This window comes from Mirounga angustirostris, unplaced genomic scaffold (assembly GCF_029215605.1).
Source record: "Mirounga angustirostris isolate CCGP_5_RB_7025 unplaced genomic scaffold, mMirAng1.0.hap1 SCAF_5, whole genome shotgun sequence".
Lineage (NCBI taxonomy): Eukaryota > Metazoa > Chordata > Mammalia > Carnivora > Phocidae > Mirounga > Mirounga angustirostris.
This window is the reverse complement of record NW_026991713.1, coordinates 112960412-112985818: the sequence shown is the minus strand read 5'-3', so window position 1 is coordinate 112985818 and position 25407 is coordinate 112960412. Positions and strand designations below refer to the sequence as shown.

Here is a 25407-nt window from a genome sequence, read left to right as displayed (position 1 = left end):
CCTTGGGCGAAGTCACTTGTGAATGGGGTCTTTATTTTTTCTCCCTTTTGGGCATATGTAGTGCACATAGTTCTTTGGCCACTTTCTTTTTTTTCATTGTTGTCGTTTTTCCTGTGGTAATTAGTCTTTTAGATTTTCTGCTTATTTTGGAAAACTTTCAGTGATTTATGTTTTCCAAAGAATATCATCCATTTCATCTTTAAATTTATTTATGTAGAGTTGAGCAAACTAGTTTTTTAATTTCCTGTATATTAGCGGTTCTCCAACATTTTGATCTGAGGACCCCTTTAAACTCTTAAAAATTATTGATTACTGCAAAGAACTTTTGTGTGTATAGTTTATAGCTGTAGATTTGAGAAATTAAAACTGAGACATTTTAAGTTTTTTAATTCTTAAAACTAATAACCCATTATATGTTAACGTGAGTAACATTTTTATAAAGAAAAACCCCTGTATTTCCAATACAAAAATTTTCCTTGAGAAGTGTGGCATTGTTTCACATTTTTGCAAGTCTTTAGTATTTGGCTTAATGGAAAACAGCTGGATCCTCATCTTTGCTGGCAGTCAGTCTGTTGTGACACATTATTTTGGCTGAAGTATATGAAGATAATCCTTTTCTTATATAAAGTTGGAAAAGGGAGGAGTGTTTTAATATTCTTGTTAGATAATTGCATGTATTCTTCTGCTACACCAAAACTCCACAAGTTAAGACTGTAAAAAACTGTTAATGAACTTTTCATACTTAGTTACATCAAAATCCATTGGTCTGGGGGAGCCCAGGTGGCCCAGTCGGTTAAGCATCTGCCTTCCGCTCCTAGAGTCCCAGGAGCAAGCCCCTAATCGAGCCCCGAATCAGGCTCCCTGCTCATCGGGGAGTCTGCTTCTCCCTTTGCCCCTCACCCTGCTCTCCTGCTCTCTCTCTCTCAAATAAATAAATAAATAAAATCTTAAAAAAGCATTGGTCTGTGTTGCATTTTGAAGGAATCTTTACCTGTACGTAATTTTGTAGCATCTTGCAGATCATGTGGAAAATACTGGTTCACTAAGTTTGCTGACTTTTCAAATGTTGACATATTTTATAATATCAAAGAATCACAAATCAGTAACATCAGAAAAGTCATTAGATATTGGAAAATTGTCAACCTCACAGTGGCAGATATGCCAGGTTTTCCAAAATTCTATTTTCCCTTTGAAAGCTTCAATTTTTTGTCAACAAATACTATCATTTAAATGACAGACTCACTTCATTTATTTTTGAGATAATGTCTACCTGCCAGATACTCAAGTCTAAATAATCGTAGTATGACCATCAGTCATTTTAATTTTTTTTCCAGGAAAAAAATGTGACTAATTCTGCTTGCAACTCAGGTACGCAAGTGCTTCAGTCTTTGAGGCAGCTGTTGTTAATTCAGTATTCAAATATCCAATATTTGGGGTGCCTGGATGGCTCAGGTCATGATCCCAGGGTCCTGGGATCAAGCCCCACATCGGGCTCCCTGCTCAGTGGGAAGCCTGCTTCTCCCTTTCCCACTCACCCTGCTTGTGTTCCCTCTCTCACTGTGTCTCTCTCTGTCAAATAATAAATAAAATCTTTTAAAAAAACCCCAATATTCTTAGATATATTTACTAGTTCTATGGTTTTTCTGATTTTGAAAATTAAATTCAAAATGTTTATTTAAAGTGGAAATATACTGATTTTAGCATTTTTCAGAGGAGGGAGTTAGTAGATGCTCTCTATAGAAATAGAAGATTGAGTATAAAATAAACTTACAAATAAAAATAAATCCCTTCAAAATATCTTGAGATCCAATAAAACAATAAAATGAAGATGTAACAAAATGGTAACACAAGGGCCAAACAGATACCAATATCAATAAATGTAAATGGACTGTACTCCCCTGTTGAAAGAAAAAGATGTTCAGATTGAAGCACAAAACAAAACCCACCTAAATATTATATATAAAGAAAATATCATAAAAATGATTCAGAAAAGTTAAAAAACAGGCATGTCAAAACCATTGATAAATCTACAATAAAGATCTAATCATTAAGAATAGCCATTCACCAAATAAGTAGCATCAACAGCCATAAGCAAAAACAACAGGAAATAAAAGGAAAAATAGAAACTCAATAGTAGTAAACTTTATTTCACTTTTAATCCATGAAGTTCAAGTATACATAGAAAATAACAAAGTAGGTCTAATTGATAGTTATTAAATTCTACATTCTGAAAATGGAGAACTCCTTTTGAGTGCCCATTGAATTTTCACAAAACTGTCAGTATGTTTGGCAGTAAGGTTTGCTCTAATAAATTTCTGTAGTAGACATATTTGACATTCATTTTAGTCTGCCAATGATTGCATTCCATTGGTTGTCTCTGGAATGTGGATTGAAGGAGAAGAAATGGGGACCTTTCTTCTTATACATTTTTATATTTAGAATTTTGATATATATGTGTTGATTTTATAACTTAGACAATTAAACCCTTAGTAACATCATGATCAATAAGTATGTAATTTATTGTACCTAGTATCTCCCATTTACCTAGTGTAGCCTTATTAGGGGAAGGGGGATAACCAAGAAATATAAAAATATATAAAATATAAAATAAGTATAAATATATAAATACAAATATATATAAATATAAAAATATAAAATATAAAATAAAACAAAAAATATAAAAGAAACCTCATCTTAGTAACCTCTGATCGATGAGTATGTAATTTATTATACTTACTATCTACTAATGTGCCTAGTATCTCCCAATTACCTAGTGTAGCCTTATTAGGGGAAGGGAGATAACCAAGAAATATAAAACAATCTGTATCTATAAAGAATTAGGTGAGGTGGACATGTTTTCCTGATTTTTAATCATGAATAATTCTTGCCAAATACAGAGTTCAGTTCATGTTCCTTCAAGGTAATTTGGTACCCTTGATCACAAGTGTGCTGGATTACCATGTGAACATAATTAGGCATATTGTTATTCTGATAACATCTCTATTAGCTTCATTTGTTTGGGGGGTCTTTATGGTCAGTTTGGAAACATGAATGTAATTCCATTAGCATTAAATCCTCAATAAAAACAGAATGTCAATAATGAATGTAAATTGTGGGCAACATTGATAACTAGGTTGTAATATTTTAAATTGGGTTGGAAAAACTGAATAGCAAAGCTTTAGTTGGTTCTCTTTATACTTACAGAAAGAACTGGTTGTCTTCTTGGGCCGTGTTGCAAGGTTCATCTTTACTCTTTACCAAAACTCAAGGAAGCAGCACAAGTTGGGTAAGTATTTCTTCTCTTTGAAGGCTTTACACATTAAATTATGTGGATGGTATTGTACCTGAATTTCACAAAGTATTTCAGAGTCCTTCTAGCTACAGCTGGTGTGCAAATAAAAGTAAAGTTTTCTAAAAGATGCATTTTGACTTGTAACAAAAGAGGGAGGCTAATTAGAAGTCTGATTAGTTGTATTATTAAAATCAACAAAGTCTCTTTTATCCATTGAACTGAAAGATGGGCTTACTACTTGGACATTATAGGACAAAATAGGTATCTTGATTCAGCTCCGGGGTATTACAGGTTTCCCCTGCTGTCCAAAAGCAGGGTGCTCCTATGAAACCTTTGTAAAGCAAAGAAGCAGTTATCATTAATCTATATGGAAAAGTTTTTGAGCATTCCCAGACCACCCCCCCCCAAAAAAAAACCTTTTAGGCTTTTCTGATACTTTAGGATATATATCTTGCTAATGGATGCACAGAGGAGCTAAAACACAGATGCTCACGCAGTGAAAACTATGGTAGGGATGCTGACATGCTGAATGTGGTTTCCTGAGAAGGAGCTTAGTGGGCCACTTTGCTCAGGGTGCGTGCTGCCTCCATTAATTGCTCGCAGTGCAACAAACACTTGTTTTTCACTTTTAACCTTTTTTAATGAAAGTGGAAATACTCATCAGATTTGTTTTGGCTAGCAAAACAGGTACTAATGTCAGTCTTTTGTAAAAAGCGAAGTGGTGTAATGTGATCTTTCGAAAAGCAGGGGATACCTGTAAAACTTCCTTGTGCTTGTGACTTGGCTAATTCAGCTAGTCAGAAAATAAGCAAAGAAATACGTGAAGCCCCACCTTGAATTGTAATCTGATCTTTGGATACTAGTCGGTGATTCAGGTGTCCATATCTGTATATAATGTCAGCCAGCTTTTAGAAGAATAAGTAAATGTCCCATTACTCATGGGGTTTTGAAGTTTTTTGTATATCTGAATGTTTACTATTGTTACTCCTTAGTTAATTTGTAATACAAATACTAAAAATTATAATTTGTGACATAACAGCTAACACTTTTTGAATGCTTACTCTATGTATCAGGTACTATTCTAAGGACAGATGATTAGGTATATATTATCTTCTTAAGTCTGATATAGCTACTCTTTATCAACCCCCCTTCCCCTTTTGTAGTTGAGAAAATGAGGTATATATCAGTTAAGGAGCTTGCTGAAGGTTGTATGGCTAGCTACTAAGTGGCAGATCTAGGTGGCATTTTGTCTCCAGAGTCCATGCTCTGGATAGTTCCAAAAATTTTTGGTAATTGAGTTTGAAAGGTCAATGCTTAAATAAAATGTAAAATGAAATCAATCTAATGCCTTTAGTTTGCTTTATATCCTACCTTAACCAGTATTTCCTTACATTTACTGAGTCATTTTAAAATTGAACAGGACCTATGGACCTTATGTTTGTTGAAAAAGAATCTATTTATAAAATTCAAGCAAATTCTACTCATCTACATTTATAATGCAGCCATTTAACATTCTTCTAAAACAGGAATGTCACAGAGCATGTTAGTCCACAAATACTTTGATATGGCAACCCAAAAATCCTCTGGATTGGGCACTAAAATGAACATTCTAGAATGTTTCTTCTGTTTTACTTCACCTTTGATTTGCTTCATTGTTTAGCCAATACAGTGGAACTGACCTGTAATATATGTTTTCCATATTTAAAGATTGAAAGTCTGGTTTCACTTATCTTAAATTGATAGTTATATGTCTCTCCTTTTTTTTTTTTCCCCCTGAGGTAAAGCATATGGTACTTTCTCGTTTGTGTTAATGCATTTCTACAGGGTTATGCAATTATTTCTTCTTCCTACTTGTGGCTCAACTTTTATTTGAAATTGAGCGCAGGAAATGAATGAAAGAAGAGGAATGGAGAAACAGAGATTAAATAAGTAATAAAAAAAAAAGTACCCAAAGAAAGCTGGATAATGGGCATTTATTTGATAATTTCTGATACCTAAAGATTGGAGGTTGTGGTATGTACAGATAAAGTAGAGCATTATGGTTGGTAAGAGGCATCATTTAGGTAGGCAGGTTTGTATGCTTGTAAAAGAAAATGGAAACTTTGTTTTAAGTGAAAAGATGTTAAGTGATTGTTAGTACATGATTGTTAGTACAGGCTGGTTGCATTTCATTTAAGATTTTCACTCATGAAGGTTTTACATAATTCAGAACTCATAATTAAATCTCATCCTGACAAAGGGTGTGAGGTGTTTCTGTTCATCAGCCAGAGCTGTGTCACTGTGTTGCCCTGTGGCAATAGCGGAGGCAGAGCTTAAAATTCACTGAGCTAGCCAGCTTGGCAATTGTAGAATTCTTAATGAGTTTTTAATTTGGGGGATTTGCTATTTGAATTTTTGCCTTTAAATGAAATTTTACTTGGCGCCAGGGTGGCTCAGTTGGTTAAGCGACTGCCTTCGGCTCAGGTCATGATCCTGGAGTCCCTGGATCGAGTCCCGCATCGGGCTCCCTGCTCAGCAGGGAGCCTGCTTCTCCCTCTGACCCTCCCCCCTCTCATGTGCTCTCTGTCTCTCTCATTCTCTCTGTCTCAAATAAATAAATAAAATCTTAAAAAAAAAAAATTAAAAAAATAAATAATTTTACTAATACATTGTGAATCATACAGTATGTCATCATTTCAGATTAGTATAATTAAATAAAATACAGTCCTACTGTATTTATAGTCTCAATAAAAACTAAACAGATGTGGAAGGTGATAAAATGCTTGGTTATGCAATCAATTCTTAATTTTTGTTTTATGGCATATTTAAAGATCAGACTATCTTGCTTTTTCTTTCCATATGTAACACTTATGAAGGGAATGAAAACTAATTTAAGTGGTCTAAGTAAAAGCAAGTAAGATTATTCAAATAAAAAGTGTGTGAGTGTGTATAATGTATTTTGGCATTAAACAACATTCATAAATATTAAAAATTGGTGAAATATGTGAGAGGGTTCTTAATTAACTCTGTAATTAGAATAGTTAAAAATGATTTGAAAAAAAATAATAGTTTCTCTGCTCAGTCACCAAGTAGATTTATTGTAGGTAAAATGTATCCTTTTTGTATAGTGAAATCACACCTGAGGATGAGAGTCTAAGGCTGGTATATAAGCCAAAAAGACAAAAATCACCTACAGTGAAAATTGTCCTTGAGTATCTCTTAGGAAGGTGTTAGAAGTTGATCTGTAGCAGAGCCATCTTTTGCCTTTGATGTTGGGGGAGATTGCTTTTCCTCTAGTTGAGTTTGGTTTATGTTGTTGTTGTTATTATCTTTTTTGAGTTTGGTTTATTTTAAGGGGCCATGTTGCAGAAGTTTTGTTCTTTAAAAAATTAGTTTTTCACACATAGTGCAAAAACCTACACCTAGGTCCACTTGAAGAAAGAGCAGGTTCAAATCTTTTGCTCACTGCAGAGCATATATTCATTGATTGAAGGCTGAGCAAAATCATCCACACTATTTGGAGTTGTTTTTTGTTGTTTTTAAATAATTCACACTTTGTATTTAGTTTTGGTTCCATTGATAGTTAATATTGAGTAAACAAAATGTACATATGCAGCATGCAACTCCACTGTATAAGATAAATTTTACATAGATGCTGTATCATCCAGTGAGCCATTCTTTCTCCTTTAGGCTGGATACATCCCAGTTGTTTTCTGTGTATTAGTTATCTACTGGATTGTGATATCAATAGCATAAATTAATACTTGCTTTTTTTCTTACTTCATTTCACCTGGTTTGTTCAACAGACATATAAAAGCCTGTTTTGTTCTAGGCATTGTGTTAAAAGTTTGGAGGTTTTAGAAGTAACATGGTCTCTGTCTTCATGGTTTACACTGTAATGGGGAAGACTGACAAGTGCACGGTGACGATATGACATGACATGTATTGTGCTCCCTTTCAGATATCATTCATCATATTCCTTGAGTATTACAAAAATCACCCTACAAATACCACTAATTATTCAAATTTACTTATATGTGCATTTAAATTTCTAAAATTTGTCTCGTTTTTGGGTCAGATAATTCTTTCTTCTGGGGGCTCTCCTATAAATAGTATGGTATTTAGCAGGAGACAGAAGCATCCCCACCTCTAGTTGTGACAACCACAAATGTCTCCAGACATTGTCAGATGCCCCCCAGAGGACAAAATTGCCTGTGGTTGAGAACCATTGTCTTAGAGGAAGGGGAAGGCCAACTGGATGGTAGGGCCACTCCCAAGAGAGGACTTAGAAAGGGATACCAGAGGACAGTTGCCCAGCAGGTCACAAAGAGGGAAGCTCAGGGATTTCTGAGTAGGGGGCTGAGCAAGGTGGCAGTGGGCCAGATGTGACTCTCCCTATTACCCCTCAAGTCTTCTGTTGTGAATATAGGCTAAGACAAGTCTGTTTAATGTAATTTCTATAAAGCATTCACCTTAAAAATAAAATATAAATTTATGTAGTAAGAGAAAATATTCTGAGATATAAAAGAGAGGGGCTTTATAAAAATATTTGGAAGTTAAGCTTTGTGTTGTGTCTGCTTGTAGAATTGTATTTTTGTCCCATTTGGTTCCATATGCTTTTCTCTTGTGTGTCATTTTGCCATTGTGCATTATTATGACATCATCATTTTCTTCCCTTTCTCCATCAAGTCATTCTGCCAACAGGGCTCAGTCTCTGAGCTCTTGCTTTCGCTGCTTTCTTCTTGGAAAAATTCTGTCAATCGTCGGCCTGCATATGTAAAATCTGATCCTGTTTCAGCTGTCACTGTATGTGTTCTTGTTGCATGCCCCTTGCCACAGTAATTCCATTTTCTTTGCCCCGAATATGTTGGAGGGTGTATGATCGAGTGGAATTAAAGTTTGAAAAAGGATGAATAACAAACACAAAATTTTCCCAACCGTATTGAATGCATTTTTACCAGCATTCTATGCCCTATCATTGTACTTGTATTTGGTTGCCCTATCATACTTGGTTAGTTGTTTGTATCTTAGCTTATAGCTAACCATTGACAGAGCATGTGATGGCAACAAGTTACGTACATTGATTTTTACCATTCGGTTAAATGTGCACATTTAAGTTTTGTAACTTTTGAGATATATCATTTTTACTCAGAAAGTTATCTTTGCCCATTGTAGCTTTATGGTTTATTAAATGTCTTTTGAATGACAAAAGGTACTTAAGAAGGGCAAGACTTTGTAGAATAGTTAAAATTTTTGTGATTGTTATTATGATTCCACTAATAAAAATTTCATATAATATCCTAAACTTTGTTTTGATCCCACTAATACATTCAAGATAATATCCTAAATGTTGTTTTGTTATAACAAGTACATTATTTAAGTCCACGTTGCTAGCTGAAAAGATGAAGTAAACAGATGAAGTTGAACCATTTATTAAATGTGAAGCCACTGAGTAGTTACTGACGTTATGAATAGTGCATAAGATATCACTAGGTTGATGGGTAAGATCCATTTCCAGTGACAAACATAATACGACTTGAAAATATTTTAAGAAATGAAATTTCCTGTAACAAATCTTTCACCTTAAGATGACAATTCATTAGCCCTTAAAGATTTTAAAACCTCTAAACCTTTCAGTAAATAGGAATGCTATTTTCTATTCTTAGTTAACAGACTTAAAAATTTAACTTAATGATGGCAAGATGCAGAGTAAGTCTATATTTAACATGAATTTTCTGCTACTTGCTAATCTTTTCCTTATCTGGTTAACAAAGTATAATAGCTAGCTAAGTGCTTTTTCTTTTCAAACCACCCATGTCAGCTATCTTCCTATTCTTTTCACAGTTCCTTATTAAATAAAGCTAAGGCTTTATTAGCATCTGGCTCTAGTTATAATTTCTAACAAAGGCTGAATAAAAGAATATGGGGCTTAGAGTTTTGCTTTTACAAGTTGTTGTTGACAACATAAATAGTCGATAAGGAAATAACTCTTGAAAGCAGAGAATCACATTGGTTTAGAGACTGTTTATTAGGTGGAAAAGCACTTGTTATCTGCCAGATATTATTTATACATATGTAAGAATATTGCCTTGCCTTTTTGAACACATCCTTTTACTTAGTCATATATAGTCTAGGATCATTTCCAAGAAATGAAATTGCTAAAGCCAAAGGATACATGTGTTTGTAAATTTGCAAATACAGTATTACCAGTTTTCCCTCTCTGGGCATTATTCTAGTTTATACTCCACTTGCATATGAAGACCCCATACTCTATGAGAAACATAGTGTTTTTTATTATTATGTTCAATTAGCCAGCATATAGTCCATCATTAAAAACATAGTTTTTCATCTAACTTCTGGAATTTTTTTTTTCTATACTGATGGGTGAAAAAGATTTTAGTGTGGCTTTATTTTATATTTTTCTTATTAAGATGGAAGTTGAGCCATTTTATTTCTGTTTCTATGAACAATATATTCATATCTTCAGACATTTCAGTTTTAAAGTAGGAATTGTTATAATAAAGACAAAAATTTGAGGTAATCACCTGTTTGGTTTATTGTTAATAATTGGTCTTAATTCTTTTTGATGTACACGTGTACATGAACATCACAAAGGTTTTTCCTTTTTTCTAAAATGAAGTTTGGGAGTAATCAGTCCAAGCCAGAGTTCACAGTGGACCTAAAGGGGGCGACGGTGGAGATGGCTTCGAAGGATAAATCCAGCAAAAAGAATGTGTTTGAGGTAATATGTTTGTTTTCTAGGTATTATTCACATTCTTAACCATAGTAATTGGATGTTCTTTTTTGAATTCTTTTGAGCTGTATTTCAGTGACTGATTAAGGCAAAGTTGGTCATTAAATAAGTCAGTTTGGTATCATAGTTTAAGGGAGAAGAAGCGGGCATGAAGAGTGGGGCTTCATTTGTGTAAGTCATGGGATCTCAGACTATAGATGACAAGCCTTTGTTCCACAATCTTGCCTTTCCCTACCAACAAGAAAAAGGGTGTGGTTCCAGATCACCTGGGTGGCTCAGTGGGTCAAGCGTCTGCCCTCTGCTCAGGTCGTGGTCCCAGGGTCCTGGGATCAAGTCCCACATTGGGCTCCCTGCTCAGTGGGGAGCCTGCTTCTCTCTCTGCCTGCCACTCCCCCTGCTTGTGCTCTCTCTCTGACAAGTAGATAAATAAAAACTTAAAAAAAAGGGGGGGGGGGTGGTTCCCTTTACCTACAAATCTAATAGTGAAAAATAAATTGAAACCTTTCCATTTTGTCATTAAAAATCCCCCCCACACACACCCAGTAGGGGCACCTGGGTGGCTCAGTCTGTTATGGGGCTGTCTTTGCTCAGGTCATGATCTCCGGGTCCGGGGTTTGAGCCCCACATTGGGCTCCTTGCTCAGCAGGGAGTCTGCTTCTCCCTCTCTCTCTGCTGCTCCCCCTGCTTGTGCTCTCATTCTCTTTCTCTGTCTCAAAAAAATAATAATAAAAAAATCCCCTCCCCCCCATAATATATGATTCTGTATCAGTTATTTATTGCAGCATCTCAGACCACCCCAGGATTTAGTAGCTTAGGAAAAGAACTGTTCTGTTTGTTCGGATTGTGCCGAACTGAGTGATTCTGATCTCAACATGGGACCATTCATGAGGCTTTAGTCATTCAGTGGCTCACCCCGATCTGGATGGTCTAGTTCACGTGTCTGGTGTTGGTCGAGCAGTTTGCTAGGCCTCCTTCTTTATAAGATCTCTCCCTCAAGGAGGCTGCCCCAGGCTTCTTCACATGGCAGTGTCAGGCTTCCAAGAGGGTGAGAGCGGAAGCTACGGCACTTCCTGAGGCTTAAACTTAGAAGTCACACATCAGTGTATTCCGTTGGGTGAAGCAGTCAGAAGGCCAGCTGGGTATTCAGGGTTGTGGGGAACTAGAGCCCACCTGTCGATGGAAGTGCAGTCAAGGCACGTTGCAGAAGGGTGTGTATATGGAGATGGGAGGAATTATTCAGACTGTCTTTGCAAACAGTCTTCCACATCCCAGCCTTCATTTATAGCCCCATGTGTCAGTCCTTTTCTGTCTTGTTCATGCAGTTGCTGTTTTCCAAGTGAAACTTAGGTTTCCCTGCTGTGATTTTTACTCTTTGTTAGTACTGACCCATGGCAGTCTCTGTTGGTGTTTTCCAAGACCCATCAGAAATGCTACCACAATACTGATGCTTCTTTTTTATTTATGCTTTTAAAATATCATTTAATCTAGTGTAATTTAGGTTTATCATCATCTGTGAATTACTTGTCCCACTAGATGATGATTTTTTTTTTTAAGCAGAGAGACTATATTTTTCCTTATCTTTAAGAAAGAACCTCTAACAGAGAATATCTTATGTGCAGCGAATATTCAGTATTGGTTGACTGGCTTGACCCACTCTGTTGAAAGAAGTACAAGAAAGGAAGTCAGTGTTTCCTGAATTAGCCTTGCAGTTTCAATAAGTGATTTCAGAGTGAAAACTATTCCATGGTCAAATAAATGTAGGCAGTGGTGTAGATGTTTTTCTTTCTTTAGAAAATCAGAGCACCCTGGAATATCAAAGCCCTGAGACGTTTTGAAGGAGAGAATCTTGTTTAACTTTCTTTAATGCAGTATTTCCCAAATTAATACCATATAACTGTTTTTTCCTTTTTTTTTTTTTTTTTTTTGAGGAATACCTTTTCTAAACATTACTTCGGGAACTGTTTGAGGCATATGTCTCAGAATGTTGTTTGGGAAACATTGCCATATGTTCCTCAAGGAAAAAAAAATAAACAGTTACCAACCAGAAAATAGGAGGAATGCTTTCTCCTAATACCTCCAAATTTTTTGTCAATCCGGTGTAAGAAACTTTGAACCAAAGAGATCCTTACTTGTTAGTTCATGCTTTGACATAATTTAGTACTGTTTCTGCCCAAAAGTGATGTAACATTTATTGTCTGTGCCTTCTCTTTGCATTAAGCCATTATATTTATTTACCTATTAAATAGGAAATAATAAAAGTTTTAACTCTTTCATATATTTTTTTCTACATTTATTTTTTAACTGGAGAAAAACATTCCTCAGATTTACATAAAACTATCACAGATTTTATTTCTTTACAAATGAATTTTGTTTCAATTCTAATTAAAAATGCACAGCTTTGATACTTGAACTTATTTTTTAATGATACGGTATACTAGATTTCAGCAAGTTTTATGGCATTTGTGTGTTGGAATTTGGGACCCTTAAGTTACTAGATTTTCATTGAGAATTTTTTATGAGGAAAACTTCATGTTATATACAATAATTCCTCTGGGATTATTTTATATTAAAAGATACTCCATTACTGTGCATTACTTTAACCTTTCATCACTCAGTATAATATTATGGCATCTACTCTTCTGGCTGGTGGTTCTGTGGACTTCGGCTTGAATATATTCATTTATTTGGGGGCTCCTGGCTGGCTCAGTCAGTGGAGCATGCGACTCTTGATCTCAAGATTGTGAGTTCACACCCCACATTGGGTGTAGAGATTACTTAAAAATAACAATAAAATCTTAAAAATATATATTGTTTATTTATTTGGTTGAAAGTACTAACCATCCTCTTTTTTGTTTTCTCCTTTTCTCTAAAGCTGAAAACCCGTCAAGGAACAGAACTGCTAATTCAGTCTGATAATGACACTGTTATTAATGATTGGTTTAAAGTTCTTAGTAGTACTATCAATAATCAGGTATGTATTTGACTTAGGTAAATTTTTTTTACTTCAGAGCTGTTTTTCTTTTCTGCATTTTAATCGGTTATTGCATATCTAGTTTCCAGTTTATATGTAATAAACACTTTTTTAATATGTATTTTGACAAGAGGTAGGAAAGGCAATGGTAGTTTAGCCATTCCTTGGGGCTGGTGAATGATTTAATATTCTCAGTTACATAATACTTGCTAGTAGTGGATTTTAAATAATTTTCACATGAGGCACTGGTCCAAAAAGAAGTAATTCAAGAAGAGGGACAAACCATTCCTAGTACAGAGTATTTAGTCAATGACCAATGAGTTGGGAACAGTACTATTTGGTGGAGACAGGTCTTAGGTAAAGGTATGAAATGAATGAAGCACTAGTCTTTTCATGAGCACTTTTTCTTTCCTCATGACACCTCTCTAGCTACCCCTGGAGGTGTTCTAGTTCTCCCCCGTCCCCCAACCAGGGAGGTGTTCAGTTCATGTTTCTGGTAAACTTCCTCTTATATGTGTATGTATTTTATATATATATATATATAGTAGACATATGATACGTTATATAATATATGTAGTATATGTATAACAACCAAAAAGAACCTCAAATTTATATTCTCCTGCTGTTAGTAAGAGCAGGAAGAAACAGATAGGGGCCGTACTTTTCCAGACTATATTCTTACGCCCTCACTATATGGGGACATGGCTCCTGACTAAGGATCATATGTCAGTGACAAAAAGGAAAGTGAATACTTACGGGAGTGTGTTACGGTTTTAAACTAAACAGAGATTGAAAAAAAGTTGGGAATCACAGGCTTTAGTAGAGATTGAGAGGTCTTTCAGAGACTATAGGTGAAGCCTCATTATAATAAGGTTTGTGATCGTACTGAGTGAGGTATTCTACCTCTATGGGTTTCGTGTTTTCACTTATAAAATAGAGAGGTTGGATTTCATTTGTCCCAAGTGTCCCTTTAAACTCCAAAATTTTTATGATGCATTCAGTTCAAAACAGCCAGATTTGGAATCTTGAGTATTAACTCTTCCTCCTCTTTTACCTCTTCTAGCGAGTTATTCACCCATCTATATAAATATTCTTCCTTTGCAGTTTGTAATATTGTATATTTCTGAATCTTGTCTCTTCCTTTCCATTTATTCCTGAAACCATCATCAGGACTTTATATGTTAGATAAGAGTCAATTCCTAAACAGTTTTCTTACTTCATTTCACCCCCCACCAATCCGTTCTTAATAGCATTGCTATATGAAACTTCCTAATGTTAACTTTATAATTCTCTCCTGCTCAGTAAAGCTTCTGTGACTCTCATTAAAATTCAACAACCTGAGCCCAATCTATCTTTTCAAATGTACCTTCTACTCTACCCAATATGGGCTTTCAGCTCTAGTCACTGTAATCGGTTCCCAGTCCCTTGAAAGCAAGTATAGCTGCATTCATTTAACAGATGTGGGAGTGCTTTGCCCTGGAGATAGAGCAGCATGCAATTCCTTTGCTACACCTTTCCCTGCGGAGTTTACAGCCAAAGACAGAAGATTACTGAAGACAGACAACTGAGCAGTTAATACAGTGAAATGTGATGAGGCTTATGATGGTGAGGGATATACAACTTATAAAAACACTGATTAGGTAGGAGTTAACCTAGTGTTAGGGATCCATGAAGGCCTTGCAGAGAAAGTGTTTTTTTTTTTTTTTTTTAATTGAAGCCTATAGGATCAGGGAATAAGCCAAGTGAAAAGAGAGTAACATATTGTTGACTATGAAATTTAAAATATATACTGTTTATAAAGTGGCAAAAGATACTGTAGAAATATGCACAATAAATGTAGAAAGATGCACGAAACAGGGAAAATTGCAAAACCTTATTGAGAAACATTGAAGAAAATCTAATTATATGAGGAAGTATATCATGGATTAAAAGATTCAATAATGTAAAGATAAAATATTCTTCCAAATGATTTATAAATTTATAGACTTGAAATTTTTGAATCTCATTCAAAATCCTAGTAGGTTTTCTGCTGGAACTTGGCAAGCTTCTTCTAAAATTCATACCAGAATATAAAGGGTAAAAATATCCAAGACACTCTTGAAGAAGAAAGTGGAAGGACTTGCTCTATCAGATGTTAAGACTTCTAGAACTGTATTAATTAATACAACATGCTGTCCATACCAGGATAGATCTACAGACCTGTGGAGCAGAATAAAGAACCTAGAAACCAACATTCCTTTGGGTACTTTATGCCAGATATAGCACTGTAGAAAAGTAAGGAAGAATAAACTTTCAATGGTACTGGGTCAGCTGGATATCCAGGAAGAAATTAGAACCTTTCCTAACACTAATCACAAAAAATAAGTTCTATGTGGATAAAGACATCAGTGTGAAGGGCAAAGCAATAATTCTAGATTTGAGAAGTCCAGTTTTTTAACCTGCAAAAGTGACTTTGGTTAGGCTCTACACGAGTTCTAGGATTTCTTTCAATGCCTAACATCCATGAATCTGTGAGTGTGATTACTAGCTATTGATACAAAGTATAATTTGAAAAGATCGTTGGTGTGAAAAATTAATGTGCCATTTGCTAGTTAGCTTTATCTTGTGCTGTTTGTTAGCACAGAATGTGGCTTCATCGTGGACTCTCAGTGTAGCTTGTGGGTCAGGACCTTTTAACTCTTGTTACTGTCATTCTTATGCATTTGATCTACATGAGGGAACATAGCCTCATTATCAGTATATAAAGCCATCATCCTGTGAATAATCAGCATTTTTTTATTTTTTGAAATTCAGAATTAATGAATTCCCCCTATGTAGGGGGAAAAAGAATATTTTTAAAGATTTACCAAGTATCTAAATCATATATACTTCTTGGTTCCCTAAAATCATTTGGGAGGATCAGTTACTGATTATACTGAGAATTATGCTATTACATCTAAAATAATCTCAAAAGTAATATGTGTTTGGGAACTCTTTAATCAACAGACAGTAGAAACTGATGAAGCTATTGAAGAAGAGATACCAGATTCCCCAGGAATAGAAAAGCATGATAAAGAGAAGGACCATAAGGATCTTAAGAAACTTCGTTGTAAGTTATTTACCTATTTTGTTAGTCATTTGAGCATCTTCTCTTAGATTTTTTGAATATTTTAAATATATAAAGGCTGAGTGGAATCTCCATTGTTACCAGGAAATTATAAGGGTAGATATTTGCAATCTTGGTGTTTTAGGAGTACTCTCTCCTTGTTAACTCCTTGTTACTTTTTGGCCTCATCGTGTGCACCCATACAGCATCTTATTAATTTTAAGATGTTGTGGTTCTTTAAGAGAAAAAAGTATATTAGAATGCACTTCTATTGAGGTATCCAGGAAGCTGAACTATATTGATTTAAAAATACATAATTACTGTATAAGGTCTAGATAGAATCTTTACACTTTAAGAAGTCAAAAGTCATGGGACATGTACCATAGTTCACACTGGATACCAGGCAAACATCTCTGGACTAGGATATGTCTGTGCAGGTGCAACTGCATGCATTCATATCTCCAGATCATTCATATCTATGTATGTATGTGTGTGCAGATATATATATATATATGTATATGCTAAAGCCAGCAAATTTAATAGCATTTTCTGATGCAGGCCCCTTGTGAGTTACATTGTTTAAATAGGCCATTAGCTGTGGCTCTGAACTTGTTAAATGTATTTTAACAATCCACATTCAACTGAGAATTTTGGCCTTTGGATTAACTGAATGATTAGAAAATCATTTCTACTTTTGTTCTCCCACATTCTAATGAAGGTTAGGCCTATTAACTGACATTGTCACTGACATATAACAGTGTAAACACATGAAAATTTGATTATTTTAATGCTTTACTAATAAATTCTTTTGCTCTCACATTTCCTCAGATATAGTTCTTTTCAAGAAATTTACTTTTTGGATATTTTTTATTGGAACCAAAAAAGAAATCAGAGTTATGGCAATGTAGGACATTTTTCAAGTGGTCCCATTCTTAGTTTAGAGGTAATTATGATGAGGTGTGGTTAGCTTAAAGTACAAGTAATTGTGATATATATTCTCTAGACTCCTAGTCCAGTAAGGATACTGCAGGATAAGGACCTTTTTATGTTTTATGGACATTTTTTTCTCATCATTTTACCTTCTAAAACTGATGGAGAGTCAAAGGAGATATAAGTAGTATCATTTATGAAATAATGAGTATAAGTTAGAATAACCAGTGTCTAACACATATACCAAAGAAGGTGCAGTTTGTGGTCAGTGTTTAGTGATAAAAATGAAATGTTTTGTTTGGTTTATCACTTTGAAATTGGGTCTGTGTTAGCTTGATTCTTGACCTACTACTCTTAAACTATATTAAAGTTAGAGTAACTGAATTTATAACTGATTTTTACATATGAAATTAATATGTTTTGAGTGCTGGTGGAAAAATTTTTATCAAGTTTTTATTTTATGAAATGCTTAATATCCGTTTGTCTTAAGCCACAAAAGTGTCTAGCATAGATTCTTCAGAACAGAAAAAAACCAAGAAAAACCTAAAGAAGTTTCTTACACGGCGCCCCACTTTGCAAGCTGTTCGTGAAAAAGGTTATATTAAAGGTAGGTAGAAGTGCTGTTTATAATAATGAACTTTGGCCAAAATCAGAAATAAGACATTTTAAATTAAAAACTGAACATTTTTTGAACAGTAAAAATGTTTTCATTCTTTAAAGTTAGCAGGTTCATTGGTTTAAAATACATTTGAGTGATTAAAATTGATTTTTCGGGGCGCCTGGGTGGCTCAGTTGTTAAGCATCTGCCTTCGGCTCAGGTCATGATCCCAGGGTCCTGGGATCGAGCCCCACATCGGGCTCCCTGCTCTGCGGGAAGCCTGCTTCTCCATCTCCCACTCTCCCTGCTTGTGTTCTCTCTCACTGTGTCTCTCTGTCAAAGAAAAAATTAAAAAAAAAAAAATCTTTAAATAAAATTGATTTTTCAGTGCACAGAATTTAACTAAGGCATTGAACAGACATAAATACCAAAGTAAGTTTTTAGAGACCCTGTACCAGAGGAACTACTGGGGTGAGATGGATGGATAGAAGACATGACAATAAAGATTTTTAGTTTTGAGGGGCATCTGGGTGCCTCAGTCGGCTAAGTGTCTGCCTTTGGCTCAGGTCATGATCCCAGGGTCCTGAGATCGAGCCCCATTTGGGCTCTCTCCTCAGCGGGGAGTCTGCTTCTCTCCCTGTCTTTCCCCTGCTCATGCTCTCTCTCTCTCTCTCTCTCTCTGTGTATGTCTCTCTCTCAAATAAATAAGTAGAATCTTTTAAAAAAAGATTTTTAGTTTTGAGATGCACAGATCAGAACTTTTGAATGAAACATCACTAACACAGTAGAAAGAAGAAAATATTGAACAATTTTATCTTGTTTGCCTTCAGTTCTCATTTCAGGTGATTTTAAAATTAGTATGAGATATTTTTTCCTAAATTTTTATATTATTCCATTTATAAGCAACAATGACAATAATGCACTAACAGGATCTTAATAACAGAGTATTCTTTAAAATCACATATACTTGTATATACCTTTAGTTCTTACAGGCGCTTTTAATTTCAATGATAAAATTTTCTAATACAGGACTCAGTGACATTTAATTAGTGAATAAAGGCATAGGTAAAGGTAATGTATAACATATATATCTGTCTTTGAAGTTTCTAAAAAAGACCATCACTAGAACCTCTGTTTGCAAAGCATCTAAGTTAAAATACACAAATGGGTTTCATTAAAAAGATATTTAAAACTTCTGGGTAGAGTTCAGCTAATTAAGTGATTCAAATTAACAACCTTAAGAGTTATAGGTAAACAAGGACTCCCAGATAACGCATATGAATTTAGTATATTAAGTTTAGAACTTTAAAAAAAAAAAGCCTGACAAATCAGTAAATAGCAATTGCTATTAATTTTTCACCAGGCCTTTTTGTTGAGAAATATAAACTGTTGCTGCTTTATGGTGTTCAGGACTTCAAATATTTTGTTTTCCTCGGTAGTTAGCACTAATGTGGCATTTCAGAAGTGTTGGGTTGAAAGACTAATAGAACAGCCTTTGAAATATACTTTGTGGAATCAAGGGTTGGCACACGATGGATATGCACCGTGCTTGTTTTAATAGTTTAAAAAATATTCAGGTGTTTACTAAGTGCTAGGCATGAGCCTGGGTGCCATGAATACCTATTGGTTTGAGAACTACAAGATCCCTGCCCTCATGAAACTTACCTAAAAACAAGAGACAGACAAGATAATTATGACTACCATGAAGAATCTACTGTAGTAATGAAATAGTGACTGTACGAGGTTACCTTAGGCTGATCATAAGGTTTTTCTAAGGAGATGACATTATAGCTGAGGGTGGGAGTGATAAAAAGCTAAGTTTGGGGGAGAGGATGGATCTCTACAAAAGGTATAGAAAACTAAAAGGCTCTCAGGTAAAAATGGGGTGTTCATGAAGTTTAGTAAAGCAGGAAAATTGTTTGAAGTGGAATTGGAATGGGTAGGCAGCTCACAGAAGGCATGAGTCACAGCAGACCATGTCGGGATGTACTGAATGTCTTCTATAGCACTGTGAATAGTGATCGCCACTTTGCAAACTACATTTTAGCAGGGTGATTTATTTTAAAAAATAAATCTCTTTCAGATCAGGTATTTGGAGCCAATCTTGCTAATCTTTGTCAGAGAGAAAATGGCACAGTGCCAAAATTTGTGAAGTTATGCATTGAACATGTTGAAGCATATGGTAAGAAAATGATTTTTTTTTTTTATGTTAAGCACACTAACCCATTGTTTTGCCATCAGAATCCTTAGGATTTTTGATTTTGAGTGATGGAACAGTCATAAGATGTTAAGAAAAGCATCTTGTTTGCAAAACTTACATGTTTTAATGGTTACATACATGTTTTAAATTAAGACCTTTGCAGGCACCTGTTGAATATTCAGCACTTCTAGCTGATTAAGTGTATGGTATTCTTCGAAGCCATTTGGAGTTGGCCTTTGCTTAAAATGAAGAAGGTGGTGATTATGAAACTGAGTTTATTAAGAAGTGATTTGACAGTGTAGAAGATAGGAGATTGTGTTTACTTACAAGAGAAAGTTGCTTCTCTTTATAATAAAAATGAGATGACATTTTATAACTGTTAAATCAACTATAAAATGTCTAAGTAGACAAACCTTATGTCATTTCCTGTTAAATAAGACTTAAACGAATTTATATTTTGGTTGATTTTAACAATATTTATACTAGTTTTATATAAAATAATTACCATGATGGTAATCACATTAACTTGTACCTGTACATCATCAAAAACATCTTGTACAATTAAAACATTTGCATAATTTGTGATTTCTGTCAGTTTCAGATCTTGTCGTTGACTTTTTTGTCAACATGACAATAGAGACTCTGTGCCTTTATTTGAAGTTCTATGAATAGCACGTCAGATAATGTGCTTTGTTAAATGTGTATAGCATTATCATTTAATAAATATTTGGATTTTTTAGGCTTAATTGGATGAATTTCACAGTTCTATTCCACATATAAAAAGAAACTATATCAAATTATCAATTGTTTTTATAGAGCCTTTATTTTAATTGATAACTTTATTACAAGCACTTATAAGGACAACCATCTTTAAAAGAGTGCTTTAATATGTACATTTACAGGGCGCCTGGGTGGCTCAGTCGTTAAGCGTCTGCCTTTGGCTCAGGTCATGATCCCAGGGTCCTGGGATCGAGTCCCACATTGGGCTCCCTGCTCGGCGGGAAGCCTGCTTCTCCCTCTCCCACTCCCCCTGCTTGTGTTCCTGCTCTCGCTGTCTCTCTCTCTCTCAAATAAATAAATAAAATCTTTAAAAAAATAAAAAAAAATATGTACATTTACATTATGAAATGTGCAAAAACAATGGATGGGCTGGTTTTATCTTTTGGTTTCCTTTACTTTCTGAACTATCCCCAGGAGTAGAAGTTTATCTTAAATTGTTTGTATTTCAAGTTTAATGAGATGATTTGTTTTGAGATGATCCACAGTCTACATGATAAATTAGAATTGTTGCTGTTTATTAAACAGAATTCAGAGTGTATCTCCACCCCCCCCCTCTGCCAAGCATCTATAAAAAGCCAGTTAGAGGAAAAGAGTATTTGCCCATTTGATTTTAGACTCATGTTAATGAATAAGGATTCTGAAACATGCAAGCATCTTTAGAAGAGGCACCTGCTTAAAACACAAAAATATTTTAATTTTCTCTTAGGTTTGGATGTTGATGGGATATACAGAGTAAGTGGCAACCTTGCAGTGATCCAGAAACTGAGATTTGCAGTCAATCATGGTAAGATCATACTCTTTATTATTATGTGCAAAAAAAGCACTCATATCTATTAGAATCAGTTTAAAGTTATTTAAAAAAATTTCCTATTTTTTTCAGATGAGAAATTGGATTTGAATGATAGTAAATGGGAAGATATTCATGTTATTACTGGAGCACTCAAAATGTTTTTTCGAGAATTACCAGAACCTCTTTTTACATTTAACCATTTTAATGATTTTGTTAATGCAATTAGTAAGTATGTCATTACACTTAATTTTTTTTCTACATGTTGAAAGTCCTCTGTACCGATTAAGCCACTACATTGTTTGATCTTTCTTTTAAATTCTTTCAAAGGTTTGTTTTACTTTAGAAGTTTTAAATGTGACCACCAGATGTCACTGTGTATTACCAAATGTGAGGTTCGAAACTATGTCACTGTTTTCAATTTCATGCATAATCTCTCATTATTATCTTTTTTTTTTTTTTTTTAAGAACAAGAACCAAGACAGCGAGTCGCTGCTGTTAAGGACCTAATCAGACAGTTGCCAAAGCCAAATCAAGATACAATGCAGATTCTTTTTAGACATCTCAAAAGGTAAGAGGTTCACCACAGAAAAGAAATAGTAATTTAATTAGGGAGAAAAAAAGAGGAAGGTAAGAGAAATGCATGGTTATGAGGTGTGGTATAGGACCCACGAGGCCAGGGTCCCTCAGACATCGGTTCACATCCCAGCTGTGCTACTTGCTGTCTTTGTAACTTGAAAAAGAGAACTCCTTTGGGCCTTTTTCCTCATAGATAAATGTTCTGGTATGAAAAATTTTTACTTAATGTTATATGCGAAGTATTTATATAATGCCTAGCATGTAAGTGTTCAGAAATTGTTGTTTAAGTTAATTAACCTGAAGATGAGATTTTGAGATGAGGACTATTAAATTACCTTAGAAGAAAGCCATCATGGCTTTCAGGTTACTACATAGCCATTTTAATAAGTGATTTTTGCCTTCTGACAGAACACTAGAATAGTAAAGTAAATTATCCCAATGAAGGAGATTAAAAAAAAACATAGAATTAGTAAAATGAAAATTTAATCTCTCTATCCTAATGAAATTTTTTCCCCCATCACCCTAGTGGAGTAATTATTGTTACCTGAATTGTAATTCATACTTAATTGTGTCTTGCTTTAGACATTAAGATGAAATATCACACATTGAAAGTTTGTTAGAGTATGTATAATTATACCTTTCAGCTGTGTTTACCCAAAAGAAACCTTCATGTGATGTTTGGACTGAATCCTACTTGGTTTTAAGTAGCTTGTATGTATTTTAGGAAAATGAGCACTATTTCTCATTTCTAAATGCACACTATTTATAATACAGTTTCAAAAATTTTTCCTCTCGTATGTTTTCTCTTTTAACAATTTTTTTCCCCCCTTAGAGTTATAGAAAATGGAGAAAAAAACCGAATGACCTATCAGAGTATAGCAATTGTGTTTGGTCCCACTCTGTTGAAGCCAGAGAAGGAGACTGGTAATATAGCAGTTCATACTGTCTACCAAAATCAGATTGTAGAATTAATTCTACTGGAAATAAATTCCATCTTCGGGCGTTGATTCTTATTGAAGACAGGCTGTGGACTATTGAAGCCGGATTCCATCAGATTTCAAATCCTTATACCTGATGTATTTTATTTTTGGACCAAGCAGTGACTCTTTGATTTTGCACTTTTTTGAGGGATCAGAAGGGAATGGGGGAGTCAAGATGTGTGTTAGGCCCTCATATTTGCTGCTTTGTTGCAAGTTGATATAGCTGTGTGTAATTTTGAATTAATTTTATCCTGAATGTTTGCATTTCATACTCTGAATTTCAGTAAAAATCAAAACTTGTAACCAGTCGTATACACTGGATAATTTGGTAAGAAAACTACATTTTTTTTTCTCAAACTGGATAATGTAGAATTTCTTCTCATGATTCATTAGATTCATCACTTGATAGAACAGTACTCACTATCAGTTATTTTGAAGACGCTCTTGGGCATTCTAAACAAAATGAAGTATATCCTTTTTGAAACCTGTGTATTTATTTTTCAGGGTTTCTGCATGCAGTGGCAGTCTTAAGTTCTACAGTTCATTCTAACCCAGAGGTAATCCCTCGGCGAAGGCTTGCCGCCTTCCCTGTGTTGCACACCATCCTTATTGGATGGATGTCTTAGTCGCTTGTTGGGCAGCACGCTAATATTACTTAACACACTGTGATATACTGGAGTTTAGTTTAGCATAAGTCAGTTCAGGGTATTTTGGGGCTGTCTGTGCTACGCTGATTTGTAGCTAAGAATCCTGATTATATCTAGTGCCATACTGAGTTCTTGGTATGACCCTGTGGAAACAGACATTATTTGATGTAAATATAAGCTAAAGACTTAATGTCCTTTAGCTTATGTATATAATTTTGTTGTATAGTCTCAGAGTATATTCTAACCTGACATTTCTAATCATGATATTGGTAATCTTTTCCGTGAATATTAGGTTTCCTCCAGAAATGGGCTGTTATTTGAGAAACTTAACTGTGTGCACTTTTAGATTTTAATTACATTTACAGGCAAATCACTGTAATGCAAATGGTACTGGAAAAATACTGAATAGACTTGCTAAATGGTAAATGCACTACAAGAGGAATCTTTTAGATAATTTAATATGTACAGAATACATTAGAAAAAAATTTATTACAGAATTCTAACTGCAGTATGAATAGTGGAAACCCATATGTAAATTAGATGGATGTCAGATGGAAAATGACATTGCTAAATTTGAGAATTTCTTTTTACATTACTAATGTAGATTGATTTGTATAATAAAACAGGGTTTGGAAGGTTTTGTTACAGAGAGCATGGTCTGTTGAAGATATTTTAAGATGTATTTTTCTAGATTAACTGATGTATATGAAATGTCTAATCCAAATAAAGAAAACTGTAAGAGGTTTAGAGATTTTCCATTGGAAATGTGCATTTTGGTTTTCAATTTTTTTCTTGTTTTTGCATTTACTGGCATGCTCTTATACCTCATTTTTAAAAAATCAACTGAATCCAATATTTCCTGTGGTAAATATATTTTCCTCATTTTTTCCACACCTTTTCTACTCCCTGCCATGCCAACACCTCCTCCACTCTCCCCTCTCCAATTTTCACTTCTTCATCAATATTTGAAAGTGAATGATTTGTGACCAAGACTCCTTTTCTTAGAATTGCATTTGTAATTTACAGATTGCCTTCCTTGGGAACAAATAGTTTTTGTACAATTCAAAAATCTCTCACCTGAGTTTTGTGGTAAAAATATTGTTTGTTGTTGTGGTCTTGTTAAATTGGTAACAAACCAAGCTACTTGATAGCTATGGAAAGCAGATTGTTTTGGGCAAGGATAAAAAGCCCCAAAATGAGAATGTTTGTATTTGTCTAACAATGTCCTGAACAATACAGTATGCTTTAGAACTGGCCTATATAGTGATTGTATGCCAGCAAAACCATTAGACTCAAACCAGTGATGCTCTTTCTCTTCGTAGCTGTGGACATAACAAAGATTAAAATTGTCCTGTGTTTCTTGTTTCAAAGTACATGTGTATGTGGAGTCTTAAATGTTTTATTAGTCTACAGCTAATTAGTTTATTGTAATATTGTATGTACAGTGAGATCAATGTCTTGTGTTTTCATCTTTTGTGAATTAAAAATTCTCACTTTTTTTTTTTTTTGTAATAACAAAACCAGTAATATTTTCCTGTCTTGACAACTTGGTTTTTAGTAGAAAATATATTAAAGGCTGAAATAAATTGTCAGTGGAATTTCATTTGCTAATAGGCCCTCCTTCAGAATGTCATTGTAGAAAAGTAGTTGGAAATTGAAAGAAATAGTATATTCACATGTGTTATTACATTTAATTGGAGAAGAAAAATACTTATTTAAATTTTACAACTGTAAGGAATTTTACCCTTTACTCTGGAAAAATGATGTTACCTTTTAGTTAGAGGCAAATCTGCAGAATTTTTTTTTCTTATGGGAAAAGCACAAA

General features: G+C 34.5%; 1 protein-coding gene across 5 annotated transcripts in view; it reads left to right on the top strand.

Moving 5' to 3' along the window:
• ARHGAP12 (Rho GTPase activating protein 12) overlaps positions 1–25185 on the top strand; it is a 125136-nt gene extending 99951 nt beyond the window's left edge. For 4 of the 5 annotated variants that reach the window (XM_064591912.1, XM_064591910.1, XM_045874252.3 and 1 more), the window contains 10 exons: positions 3205–3286; positions 9912–10013; positions 12898–12996; positions 15982–16084; positions 17502–17618; positions 19693–19791; positions 21296–21373; positions 21470–21604; positions 21845–21947; positions 22788–25185. In XM_064591912.1, coding sequence (XP_064447982.1) covers positions 3205–3286; positions 9912–10013; positions 12898–12996; positions 15982–16084; positions 17502–17618; positions 19693–19791; positions 21296–21373; positions 21470–21604; positions 21845–21947; positions 22788–22962 — 1093 coding nt within the window. In that variant the 3' untranslated portion in view covers positions 22963–25185. The remainder of the gene's footprint in view (positions 1–3204; positions 3287–9911; positions 10014–12897; positions 12997–15981; positions 16085–17501; positions 17619–19692; positions 19792–21295; positions 21374–21469; positions 21605–21844; positions 21948–22787) is intronic. The other variant, XM_064591911.1, reaches the window with a different exon arrangement.
• Positions 25186–25407: the final 222 nt, after the last annotated feature.